At 37.7% G+C, this 14438-nt stretch overlaps 1 protein-coding gene across 2 annotated transcripts in view; it reads left to right on the top strand.

Annotated features, from left to right (window-relative positions):
* The first annotated feature begins 3532 nt into the window (after window positions 1-3532).
* KRAS (KRAS proto-oncogene, GTPase) overlaps window positions 3533-14438 on the top strand; it is a 39225-nt gene continuing 28319 nt past the window's right edge. For both annotated transcript variants that reach the window (XM_021714065.1, XM_008061295.2), the window contains exon 1: window positions 3533-3650. In XM_021714065.1, coding sequence (XP_021569740.1) covers window positions 3540-3650 — 111 coding nt within the window. In that variant the 5' untranslated portion in view covers window positions 3533-3539. The remainder of the gene's footprint in view (window positions 3651-14438) is intronic.

The raw sequence follows: 14438 nt of genomic DNA on the forward strand, positions 1-14438 counted from the left end.
GAGGGTGAGGCTGGAGGCGGCCGCCGCTTGTGCTGCTTCCTGGACGGGGAACCCCTTCCTTCCTCCTCCCCGAGGGCCGCGGCTGGAGGCGGCAGGGGAGAAACTGGCGGCCCGGCGGGCTGCCCCTCGGGCGGTCGGGTGCGGTGGAGGTTACTCCCGCTGCGCCCCCGCCTCCCCTCCCCCTCTCTGCTCCCGCACCTCTTCCTCGCTTCGCAGCGCTCGGCCGCCTCGGTGCTGCCTTCCCTGCTGCATCTAGCATCTCTAGGACGGAGGCATAAACTTCTCCCCCGAGCGCAGGCTGAATGGATAGTGGTCCTTCTCCGTGTGTAGGGGATGTGTGAGCCCCAGGGGAGGTCACGTTTTGGAGGACCGCAGGAAAGTGCTTAGAGACCACTGTTTGAGGTTATTGTGTTTGGAGGGAAAACGCATCTGCCTCCGAGTTCCTGACTGCTCCCCTCCCCCATGTATGGGCTGTGACATTGCTGTGGCCACAAAGGAGGAGGTGGAGGTAGAGATGATGGTGGAAGAACAGGTGGCCAACACCCTACACGTAGGGCCTGTGACCTGCAGTGAAAAGGAAAAAGTTAATCCCAGAAGGTCTGTTTTGGCTGGTCAAGTTAACACACGAAGAAAACCCGCAGAACAGAAGCGGGGCATTTTCCTTGCTGTCTGAGTGTAGGCAGCAATAGCTGAATAGTCCCTGAAGTTTAATTCGCCTGTTCTTGTCCTTTCTTCCATCTCTTCTTTATTAGCCTCATCCTTGCAGATTTGTTCCCCGTCTCAAGAGTTTTTATAGTACTCCTAAACAGCACGCTCAGGATTTTGTAAACTTACTTACAGGAGGAGGTAATTGTGATCGGCCAGCTAACTGGAATGTTCTTAGGCATATGCATGTTATAGCTGAAGTCCTAAGCTAGCCTTCTTGACTCTTGTTATTATTTATCAAAACAATGGGTTAAAAACAGAAAGGTATTTTCTCATTGTTACACAATGTATGTGTTATGTTTGTAATTGAAAGTTATTTAAAAAGAAGTTATAAAGGGAAAAGGTTTATTTGTAATCATAAGCTCAGAATTAACTATATAATTGGTGTCACCCTTAAGTGACTAAGATCCAAAGTGCTGACTCCCACATGTGATAGACTATAGATATTAAATATGGCTGATACCAAGACTTTTTACTCTGAGACTGTAGCCATCTACAAGTATACTTGCTTTGAAAAGGTGGTCCAAGGTAATTTGTTTTCATGAATTTTTAAAACAAAATTGTTGGGTTCTAGTCCCAGTTCCACCCCTTTCTTGCTATTGTAAATTTGGGTGAGAGACCCCCCTTTTTATGGCCTATGTTATGATCTTCATTTAATAAGACTTCTTTGGAACCCAGTTCTTACTATTGTATTTCAGTGTTAATTGATTTTAAAAATTTGATTCAAGGATTTTTTTTTTCTTTCTGGAAACTACCATTGCATAAAAAAAGATCAGAAATGTCTCTGAATTCAGACATATGTATACATACATATTAGTTTAGTATGTGTCCTCAGTATCTCCTAGACTACCAAACTTGGTCTTAAGGACCCCTCTATGCTCTTAAAAATTATTGTGGCTTTCAAAAACCTTTGATTTGTGTGGAGTCTTTCAGTATTTACCATTTTAGAAGTTAAAACTGGGAATTTAAAAAATTTGTTAATTCATTTAAAAACAGAAATACTAAACCTGTTACTTGATAACATGAATACAGTATTTTATTTTAAAAAATAACTATTTTCCAAAACAAAACCGAAAATTAGTGAGAAGAGTGGCATTGTTTTATACTTTAACAAATCTCTTTAATTATGCAACTTAATAGAAGGCATATGGATTTTCATACTGCATCTGCATTCAATCTGTTGTGATCACACATCTGGAAAACTCTACCCTATACTTGTGAAAGAATGAGAGCGAGAGGGTAAAGGACATCTTAGTATTATTATGAAAACTGTTTTGACCTCTTGGACCCAAAAAAGACTTAGGAACCTGAGAGCTTCCCAGACCAGTTTGGGAACCATTTGGGGAGTATGGGGTGAACAGGGAGCTAGAGTATATGTTTCAGTGTGACTCTCCTCATCTGTTCCATTTGTTATGGTCTGCATTTGGAATAAAGCATAGGCCAGACAGGATCAGATACATGTTTGTAGTGGCTGTCAACCCACACAGCAAGAGAGTCTAGGTGGAGCAGAGAGAGGCAGGGAGCTAGACTCATCAGTCTGTGATACAACAGTTTTCTAGCCTGTGGAGCTCTCTAGGAAGGGGCTCAGGAATACAGTTAGTATGTTATCATTTGGAAAACCAACATATTACTATTATTCCTGGTGGTGTCTTAAGCAAATAGAATGGTGCATGTATTTACTGTTTATCTTCAGTGTATGCATACACATTAATCTGGAACTACTTACTCTATAATAAATTGTGCATTTACTGCCATTCTGCACTTCTTACTTGTAAAAATATGTTACATGAATGAAAAGGAGATGAAGTTAGATGTATTCATTTTATTTGACAAAGTTTTAAACAGCTGAATACAGAATATTACATTTTATTTTCTGTCTTGTGTTTGTTAACCCTACAGGTTGTCAGTATTCATTGCACTTGTTGGGAGACAGTGTATGAAAAGCCAAGAGTAAAAAAAGTCACATGAATTACTGAGACATATTCACTTTTTAAATTGATATTCTTTTAAAACTTTTTTTCTTAAAGTAGTGCTTCTCTAAATTTTTTTTTGTGCAAATGTGATTGTGTATTATGATTGATGATCAAATTGCCTATACTGAGTAATTAATCCAAAGTTCTCAAAACTCTCTTAGTTTTTACTTTTATTTCCCCAGAGATATTTCATAGATTAAAATGTCATCAAATGTTCTTATCTGCTTCAGTGTCTCAACTTTTATTTCCCCATGACACAGTCCAGCATTATTTGACTTGTCCTCCCAAGCCCCATCTGATTTTTGCTACTTATCTGGGAAAACTACTATGATGATGCTTTTAAAGAGTTTTCATAGCTGTTGGCTCCAACAAAGACACTCAGCCTATCTACTTCTAGCTCTTTTAGACAGGAGTCAAGAAGGAACACTGCAATAATAGGCGTGGAGATAGCTGTCAACAAGTTTTGTGTGGGTGTGTCTACACAGGGTAGAGCACTGTGCTAGACACTTGTACTGTGTGAAGTCATGATATGAACCTTTGAGAGCCATTAGCTGCTACAGAGCAGCAGTCTGGCTGTTTAGCTAGAACAACCTGAATATAAAAGAACTGTCTATGTGGTCTGTATGCATTTTTCGTAAATGTTGATGGAGGAGTTTATAAGTGAAGTATTATTTATTACAGTACACATCTGTAGTCAGCCACAGACATTATTGCATTTTGTAAAGTATTTTGAAATAATTTTCAAAAGGTGAGTTTGGGTTAAAAGATACTGATAGAGTATTTGACAGATTATTAACTGCATGTGTGACACGTTCTAATTTAGTTACATTTTCATTATTTTTGTTATAAGGCCTGCTGAAAATGACTGAATATAAACTTGTGGTAGTTGGAGCTGGTGGCGTAGGCAAGAGTGCCTTGACGATACAGCTAATACAGAATCACTTTGTGGATGAATATGATCCAACAATAGAGGTAAATCTTGTTTTAATGTTATGCATATTACTTGTGCAGGACCAACCATCTTTTGGTACAAATAAAGGTTTCTCTGATCATTTTGGAAGTACTTATTACAAGGTAATTATACTGAAAGTTATCTGAAATGCACTTGGGTGTCAAGGCTTTAACTGAAGTTATATGTAACCATAAATATGGGAGCCTTACTTCCCTTGGGAGAATACCAAGGTCCATACCAGTCACTCTGTGTTAGTGCATGTGCATTTTGATTGGAGATATATTTTAGAGTTTTATGAGTAGGTAGAAATGTGAATTTGCCTCTATCTGTACCTAAAAGTCATTCTTTTAAATGTGACTTTTTAAAATAGACTTCTTAGTATTTTTTTTTGTTTTTTTGATATGTAAACATTTATTATTGTGTATTGTTTTAAATAATATCATTTTTATTGTTATTTTTGTTATTTTTCTCAAATATTTGCAGTCTATGGTTGGCCAGTCCCCAAATGCTGAAGGGTAAATCCAGAGACCACTGCAAGACTCATTGGGTTGGGTCGTGTTGAGACAGAAATGAAGACAGTCCACCCTGGTGCCCAGCACTCAGTCTGAAATGGGCCCCACTGATTGTGTGTTGCTAACTCAATCAATGGGAGGGTGGAACAACCCAGGTGTTAGGGTGTGTCTGAAGCCCCAGCGCTGGGTAGGTCTATACGGCCAGGACCTTCAAAGATCTCAGCAATTGCCTTTTCAGCCTCCAATTCATGTTATCCTTTTTATTGATCATTGTAGTCACGGATAATCATTTCAAAACAATTATATGATTTTACTTATTTCTCTTTGAACAACCATTGTCTTTCTGGGCGCAGTGGCTCATGCCTGCAATCCCAGCACTTAGTGATGTCACATGTAGAAGTTAGATTGAATTGCACTGATGAAATGTAATTGTTTAATGGTTGATTTTTTTAGAAAATATTTAATTAATAGCATTTTTCTGTTTCCTACTCAACATTAACACAAAACCTTACAGCTACCTGATTCATTTCAAAAAGATCATTCTCTGCCTAAGGTGTGATATATAAAAAAGGTACCACTATCAATCCTTGCCTTTTGCTTTACAGCCCTTTTTTAATTAACTCAAGGAAATGTTTGAGTTTTTAACAATTAAATTTGATTAATAAGCTTTTGGGACTTTTTAGTTTAATAAAAATTTACCACAATAAAGACCAACAGCAGAATGATAGGGAAAGACCTGGAAAAGACCTTGGTAGGTCAGGTGGTAGTATTTCCTACTGCCTTCTGGCAGCACTAGACACTCCAATTATCCCAAGCAGATAAGGATTTATTTAATCTGAGAGACCTGAGGAGGGGATATTTTCTGACTGTCCTTATTAACCCATTTTCAGAACATAATTATTAGCATATTATGCATAATCTGACACTTCACATTAAAGTAAACATCAGTAGAGATGGAAATAAGTGTATCACCTGGTCTTTGAAATACCTTTTGTTGTTAAATTATTTCTTAGGCTTCTTTACCCCAGTTTAAGCAATCCTAATTCCTTAGCTTTTAGTCTGGATTTAATATACTGATTTTTTTTAAATCAGTTCTGATTTTCCAGAACTTTCTCAAGTTCCATGCTGTGGAATCTAGAATAGATCAAAATGTTCTACAAAGGTACTGTGCTGTATAATGTCTTGAAGTAACACTTAGCACTGAGGTAGGTTCTAAGGGCGCTGATGGCCTTGGCAACAGTTCATAGGGAAATGTCACATATTCTTGGTACTACAAAACATTGAAGATAATGTTTATTTGCAAAGATTTGATTTAAACATTGAAGGAACTTTTAGATGGCTTCCAAGTTTAAGAATTTACGTTAGTAAGGGAGAACAGTCTAATTGAAGTGAACCCCCTATGTGACAGTCTCTGTACATTTACTTTTTTTTTTTTGAGTTGGAGTCTCACTCTGTCAACCAGACTGGAGTGCAGTGGCCACTCCTGGCCACCGCGGCCTCAACCTGCTGGGCTCCGGCAATCCTTCTGCTTCAACCTTCCAAGTAGCTGGAACTATAGGCGCGTGCTACCACGCCCGGCTAATTTTTGATTTGTTGTAGAGATGAGGTCTGGCCAAGTTGCCCAGGCGGGTCTCGAACCTTCGGGCTCAGGCAATCCACTCACCTCGGCCTCCCAAAGCGCTGGGATTACAGGCTGAGCCACCGAGCCCGATGTGTATATTTACTTTTGATAAGTCAGTTCAATGCTGTACTGTAGTTTTGTTTTTTCCTTTGAGAAGAGATTGAATAGTTCACTCATTTCATTCTGTATTCCAAATCCAGGACTGCTTGGCATACTCTACTATTTAAATGAGATGTAAAAGGAAGTTTTAATAACATTCAGCTTAAGCATGAAAATTTTTCTGGGATTTTGGAAGATAATTTTAGCAGAAATGCCCTTTATCTTCCCTGAAAATTTGAGACATTCCATTACATTCTGTTTCCTATCAGAAGTCATGAATACTATGTGAGTGCATGTAGCAAGAAATCACAAGGCGTGAATGTGATAAAATTGGTTAGGAAACTTTTTGCTCAAAATTGTCAAAATGCAGTATAAGTCCTTTTCTTTTTCTTTCTTGTTTTTTTTTTCCAGTTGGGATCTCACTCTGTTGCCAGGCTGGAGTGCAGTGGCACAATCACAGCTCACCGAAGGCTTGTTCTCCTGGGCTCATGTGATCCTGTGATCCTTCCGCCTCAGCCTCCCTAATAGCTGGGTCTACAGGCACATGCCACCACACCTGGCTAATTTTTAAATTTTTTGTAGATACAAGGACTTTCCATGTTGCCTAGCTGGTCATTAACTCCTAGTCTCAAGCAGTCCTCTCACCTCCGCCTCCCAAAGTGCTGGGATTACAGGCATGAAGCACCATGCCTGACCTGAAATATAAATCTTGAAAAAATAAAGCTAGCAGTTAATCTTTATTTAGGATTATTCATAACTCTGATTTTAATTTCTTCCAAACCAGAATACTTGACTCTGGGAAGCATTGATTACCTGTGAACTTTGAAACTGACGGCTTAGCCAGCTGAGAAAGGGTATCTGAGATTATCTCTTATCTCCCAAGTTACAGTGAGTCTCTGAGGAAACTGACACATTAAGTTCTTGGTATAGTTAATAAGAAAGTCAAGAGAACTTAGTAGTTTAACTTAATAGTTGATTGAATAAAAATATTACTCTAAAAGATTAAAACAGTATAGGAGATTTCAGTGTTCCTGCTAAATTTTTTTTTTTTTTTTTGAGTTGGAGTCTCACTCAGTTGCCCAGACGAGTGCAGTGGCCGTTCCTGGCCACCGCAGCCTCGACCTGCTGGGCTCCGGCGATCCTTCCTTCTCAGCCTTCCAAGTAGCTGGAACTACAGGCATGTGCTACCACGCCCGGCTAATTTTTTTGATTTTTATTGTAGAGATGAGGTCTCACCAAGTTGCCCAGGCGAGTCTCGAACCCACGGGCTTAGGCAGTTCACTCACCTCGGCCTCCCAAGGCGCCAGATTACAGGCTGAGCCACCAAGCCCGGCCCCTGCTAACTTTTGATTGGTGAACAGTATGGGTCAGAGAGAATTAGAAAGAGCATAGATTCTGCACATGGTGGAATTCTCAAAAGTTTTCCTACATTTAAAAAAATGGAAGTAAATTTCTTAACAATTTAAAATCAAGTACTGTTTAGAATTTGCAAAGACTTACACTGGGAGGTAGATAAGGAAGGCGGTCATTGTTTCTTTCATTTTATAGAAAATAAAGATGTTGTAGAGGTTCTAACTTGCCTAGGGATACTTAGCTAATAAGGAATGGATTTGAATTTAAGTATTCTGATACCAAGTTAAGTGGAATTTCCACTGTACTCTTAAATAACTTTGTAAAAGTGAAAAATTAACTGTCTTTCAATCTAAGAAAATACCAAATAATGGAGACTAATTTAGATTTGTCAATATATCAACATTTGAACTTAGCTTATTATCTAATGGTAACTTAATGATGGAGATATGATATAGAATTAGACAGCCAGGCACATAGATGGAGTGTATTTATGTTTGAGACTATGCACATGATAATCACCTTTACTTCCATTCTGAAAGATTTTACCTTATCTTTTATGTAGTCCACCAAAGAGATAATGAAATACCTCATTACACGGCAAGATTATTAAAAAGTCAACACAAGCCCCTAAACACAATAGTTGACTAGAAATATATGCTTTTATAGTTTAGAGATTAGCCTTTTTCTCAGAATATATTCCCTGAAATTCTTTTCCAAGATAAAATTTAGTGGAAGAAGAAAAATGTTGTCTAGAAAAATATAGGTAGTTATAGACACAGAGATCAAAATGATCAGTTTTATATATATATGTGTATATATATATATATATATAGAGAGAGAGAGAGAGAGAGAGAGAGAGAGAGACAGACAGAGACTGACTACAGGATATGTTATGCTAATAAAAATAAATATAGCAAGAAGTATTTTTCCCCAGGATCTAATTGTTTGACATTTACTTGGTTTTCTTATTGTGATGCTTGTAATTCAGTTCAAATATTAATGCCCTTCTTTGATGAAGCAGTTTCCTACTCATTAAGGAAGAATAGATTAATAATTGAATTGATTTGCTCCATTTTAGTACTCTGAGCTATAGGGTATTTGTTTGCCAAAGTGTATTAGTTTCTTGTTTTCTTTTATTTTTCCATGTTAATTATATAATTCATTTTACTTGCAGAATATTATATGTAGATTATAGAAAGAAAATTTATATTTTAGACTAGTATTGAAGATTAGTATAAGAAGAGCCTTATGTAATTTGTAAGCTGTTATTTTTCTGATTTTTATACATGTATATCAGTAGTTATCAGTGAAGGGTTGTTGGGTGACTTTGCCCCTTGGGGGACATTGGGCAACCAGGAGGCATTTTTGGTTGTCATAACTTGGGGAGGATAGACTGCTACTGGCATCTATAGGGTAGAAACCAAGGATGCTGTTAACATTCCTATAGTGCACAGGATAGCCCCCATTACATGTAGTAAATTGCCAAATTAAAGTTCCTATTGTAGGGTTTATGTTAGATTTTCATATATAATATAGTTTTAAATGTTTTGTATATTGATAATTTGTTAGCTTACTCTAGTATTCTATTTAAAGCATTCTGTTTTTAAAATCCGATATACAGTTTTGTAAATGCGTTTCTCTTCAAGGCTGTGGCCAGTTCTTCCCCCCTTTTGTGAGTGCCCTCTACTGGTCAATTTATTTGCTGTTATAATAACAATGAAATCCCAAGTTTGGATATTTTTTCTATTTTAATTGTGGGTATAATCAATTTATAAATATAGCAATTTATTCAAAAGTCTTATTTTAAATTATTGATTTTTTAAAAATTTAAAATATCAACTTTACTCTTCTAATATTGATTTAAAGATTACTGCGTAGGTTAGTTAGACCCAGCTAATTAAATAAGTGAGTATATTTAACTAAGATAGGAAATGAGGAAATGTATGAGAAAATAGGGTGACTTTGTTGTTAACACTTACTGTGTTTGCTTTGTTGAAGGGACTAAAAAGCAGCAGTGTGGCTCTGAGTTTCTTTGCGTGTAATTGGGAGCTGCTTTTTGGAGTCCAGAACTTGATGGTGTGTTTATAGGGGTGTTATGAAGGGCTTATTCAGAAGTGGCAAACTGTAAAAGTTCATGTTTTGTAGATTTTTAGAGTACTGTAGAATAGTTACAGAAAACCTGATTTTTACAATAACACAGAACTCAGGCACTGTATTTTGGTCAATTTAAGAAGAAGCATTTACTTAATATGTATTTATTTAGACCTGAATGTTAAAATTTATTAGACATGTTTTATTTCTTGGGCTTTTATAAATACAAAGCTTAAAAAACATACAAATGGAAGTTGGTAATGGAAATAATTAAAAGAAAAAAATGTTTTTATGGTTTGACATCTCCTAAAATTCTGGTTTTAATAATACAACAAATTCCTTAATCCCCAAAATGTTATTCAGTGCCCACTTTGTACCAAGAAGTGTTCCTAGGGACCAGAGATCCATTGAGGAGCAAAATGGACCAGATCTCTGCCTTCGTGGAGCCCATTAGTCTTAGATGTACAGTCATCCCTTGATACCTGTGGGGATTGATTCTCGGACCTCCTGTGGGTATCAGAGTCTTTGGATACTCAAGGCCTTGATATAAAATGGTGTGTTTGCATATAACCTACACACATCCTCCCCCATGCTTGAAATTATCTCTAGATTTCTTTTAATACCTAATGCCATGCCTATACAACACTTGATTCATGTAGATTCAACATAGTACTTGGCATGCAGCAAATTGAAGTTTTACTTTTGGGACTTTGCGGATTTTTTTTTTTTTTCTTGAAATGCTGGCATCTATACACAATTGGTTGAATACACGAATGCAGTACCCGTGGATATGGAGACCCAATTGTATATTGAAGAGTAGTTTTTCTAGTCAGTGATACTCATTATATATATGACTTAATATATATATGACTTTACACCTTAGAAGAACATTAAATTTCTTACATCTCTTTATTGTCTCATAATGAGATGGTTATATTATTGTATCTTAACATAATAAAATTAGTAGAAATAGGTAGTAAAAATATATTTGACAGGATTTAAGGACATAACTACTACCTTTTCAGTGTTTTATTTTGAAAAATTTAATACCTATCAAAAAGTAGTAAGAAGTAGTACAATGAATACCTGTTACCTTTAAACTAGATTCGCTAATTACAATTTTGCCATATTTGCTTTTAGATCGATATTGTGTTCACTTTATGTGCATATATACATACATGAATGTGTATTCTTTATTTTTGCTGAACTAATTGAGAAAAAGTAGCATATATTATGACCCTTCTTCTATAAACTTCTACCTTCTAGGACAGGAATCTCCAAACTTTGACTTGCTTGCCTGCCAAATCCTGCCTGCTATCTGTTTCTGTAAAGTTTTATTTGAGCACAGTCATACTCATGTGTTTAAATATTGTATATGACTGCTTTCACACTACAATGGCAGAGTTGAGTAGTTGCAAGCTAAAGCCTACAGTATTTATTCTCTGGCCCTTTACAGAGAAAGTTTGCCAACCCTATTCTAACAACAGGAATATTTCCTTGTATAACCACAATGCATTGATGAAATTTAGAAAATTTAATATTGATACAATATTTTAATACATTGTCCATTCTGAACTTTTGTCAGTTCCGAGAATGTTTGTTTTTTTTTCTGATCCAGGATAAAAAATTAGTTATCATATCTCAAAGTCTCTTTTAATCTAGAACAGTTTCTCAACTTTGTCTTTTATGACAGTGGTACTTTTTGAAGAATTCAAGCCAATTGTTTGTAGAATGTCCTCTAGTTGAGGTTTGTCTGATTGTTTTCTCATGGTCATACTCAGGTTATACAGTTGTGGCAGGAAAGCTACAGAAGTGATGTTACATCCTCCACATTACATCACAACAGGAGGCACATGATGCTGGTTTGTCCCATTATTGATAACATTGATTTTTTGGTTAAGGTGATGTCTATCATATTTCTCTTTGTAAAGTTGTCATGAATTCTTTTATAATTAGTAAGTATTCTGTGGGGAGATACTTTGAGGCCATAAATACCCTGTTATCCAATGTATTTGCATCCAGTGGGATTTAGCATCTATTGATAATTCTTGCCTAAATAAATTACTATCATGGTGGTTGCAAAATAGTAATCTTCTAACTCTGTCATTACTTCTACACTTCTATATGAATTAATTGGCATCTACCATAAATAAGGACTCTCTTTTTCCTCCCCTCATTTATTTGTTGGGTATAGTATATTTATTTGTTAGGTGTTATATAGACTAATGAACTCTTTTTTAATGTGTTGAAGTCTGTCACTGTAATGACCGACTTTGATGCTCAAATTTGTTTTTGATGTGGCTGGTGTAATCCCTTTCAAGCTGGTCTTCTGTCCTTTCAACATGTCCCCAACAGTTTTTGAACTCTTTCTTACTTTCTGGCACTGTGTGTTCCAGGGTCACCTTTTCTTTTCCTTTCCCCACCCTGGCTTCAGCCACTTGTACAAGGACCCCCAGTTCCTTTTAGTGGGGAGTGGTATTTAGAAATCAAGGTATGGCTATTAAGTGTGTTCATTGCTGCTGGGGCATCACTGCTTCTAGACCTTTTCAATGCACAGAGCTGGGAAATACATGTTTTTAAAAAGTCATAAATTTACTGTTCTTCTTTACCTTCTTGTATATCTTCTTTCTGTCACAGTCTACCTTGTAAAAGTTTTAATGCTAACCTGTATACAGCTGTGAAAAAAAAGTCAATCTTAAATCCTGATTTTTGCCATATTATCGAAGTGACATAGGTTGAGTGAATTAACTTAACTTTAGGCTAGTTTCCTTATTTGTGGAATTAGGATTAGTTTTCTCTTTTGAAAAAGGAGGAGTCCTTTCTCATTATCAGAGTACCCTTACACCATTAAGAAAAGTTTTTATTCAGGAAAAAAACAAACTATTTGGCTGCATAAAAATTAAGTTATTTTTGACAAAGATACAAGATAAATGAAAACCTGGAAAAACTGTTTGATTCATATAACAGGATTAAAAAAAAGCAAGCATCCAAATAGAAAACAAAAGGGAGAGCCAAAGATACAATTAGCTAGCCTGTCTATCAAAAAATAAATGAAACAAATTATATAAACATATAAGAAGATACTTAACTTCATTAGTGCAATACAAGTTCAAGCAATAACATTTTGTACTTTCATATTGGCTAAGGTTAGAATGGTAACTGCTGGGAAGGATATAGAGAAATGTTCGTTCTTTTTGCTGTAGTGGGTGTGTAAACTCTCAGAGGTCACTCTGGAAATATGTTTCATAATTTAAATTGCGTGTCCTTTGACCAGGTAATTCCATTTCTTGGAATTTATCCCAAGGATTTGGTTGGATAAATGTTTAAGTTGTACATACAGGTACGTTTATTCCAGTGTTGTTTATGAGTTTTTTTAATGGAAATAGTTTACATGTCTGTCAATAGAGAATAGGTGAAGTAAAATTATACAGTTGTAGAAAGGATTAGGTAGATTTATATGTGCTGATACTGAAAAATTTCCATTATGTAAGTGAAGGTGGGTCACACCACACTGTGTCAAGTATGATTCCTTTTATTTAAAAACAAAATTAGAGCCAGGCTTGGTGGCTCAGCCTGTAATCTCGCGCGTTTGGGAGGCTGAGGTGAGTGGATTGCCTGAGCCCGCGGGTTCAAGACCCGCCTGGGCAGGCGAGACCTCATCTCTACAATAAATCAAAAAAATTAGCCAGGCATGGTAGCACGCGCCAGTAATTCTGGCTACTTGGAAGGCTGAGGCGGAGGATCGCCGGAGCCCAGCCGGTCGAGGCTGCGGTGGCCGGGAGCGGCCACTGCACTCCAGTCTGGGCGACAGAGTGAGACTCCACTCAAAAAAAACCAACAACAAAAAACATATGCACAAAATACATATATAAGACAAATAACAGAGATGTGAGACCATATAATCCCTAATTCTTTTCACTTAAAAAGAAAAGGCAGGCCGGGCTCGGTGACTTAGCCTGTAATCCCGTGCTTTGGGATGCCGAGGTGAGTGAATTGCCTGAGCCCGTGGGTTCGAGACCCACCCGGGCAACTTGGCAAGACCTCGTCTCTACAATAAAAATGAAAAATTAGCTGGGTGTGGTAGCGGCGCCTGTAGTTCCAGCTACTTGGAAGACTGAGGCGGAAGGATCGCCAGAACTCAGATTGAGGCTGCGGTGGCCGGGAGCGTGCCACTGCACTCCAGTCTGGGCGACAGAGTGAGACTCCAACTCAAAAAAAACCCCACAAAAAAACAGAAACAAAATTAGGCCGGGCTCGGTGACCCAGCCTGTAATCCCAGTGCTTTGGGAAGCCGAGGTGAGTGGATTGCCTGAGCCTGCAGGTTCAAGACCTGCCTGGGCAACTTGGCAAGACCTCGTCTCTACAATAAATCAAAAATTAGCCGGGTGTGGTAGTGCGTGCCTGTAGTTCTAGCTACTTGGAAGGCTGAGGTGGAAGGATCGCCGGAACCCAGCAGGTTGAGGCTGCAGTGGCCGGGAGCGGGTCACTGCACTCCAGCCTGGGTGACAGAGTGAGACTCCAACTCAAAACAAAAAACAAAATTAATTAATTCCTTATTCTCTGTGGTGTTTCAGTTTTTAAAAATAAGCATATACTGTTGGGGGTAGGTGAGAAGTAAATATTCATTTTTGGTAGAAAAAAGGACACTAAAATATTAGATACCATTATATTGTTTTATACTTCTGTTTTTTTAAAGCCTCAGTGATTTGGATAATGCATATGTACTCCTGGACTAAAGAAATTGATATCCAGGCTAAGTAAAGAATAACTAAGAGATATAATATAAAACATGAAAATTATGCTGGTATCTGTAATTAGTAAGATAGGATCTATGATCATTTCAACCTCTTTTTTTTTTTTTTTGAGTTGGAGTCTCACTCGGTTGCCTAGACTGGAGTGCAGTGGCCACTCCTGGCCACCGCAGTCTCGCCTGCTGGGCTCCGGCGATCCTTCCGCCTCAGCCTTCTGAGTAGCTGGAATTACAGGCTTGCGCTACCATGCCCGGCTGATTTTTTTTTTTTGATTTATTGTAGAGATGAGGTCTCGCTGCCCAGGTGGGTCTCGAACCCACGGGCTCAGGCAATCCACTCACCTCAGCCTCCCAAAGGCGCGGGATTACAGGCTGAGCCACA

Source organism: Carlito syrichta, unplaced genomic scaffold (genome assembly GCF_000164805.1).
Source record: "Carlito syrichta isolate Samal-C Ts95f unplaced genomic scaffold, Tarsius_syrichta-2.0.1 Scaffold305197, whole genome shotgun sequence".
NCBI classification, from domain to species: Eukaryota; Metazoa; Chordata; class Mammalia; order Primates; family Tarsiidae; genus Carlito; species Carlito syrichta.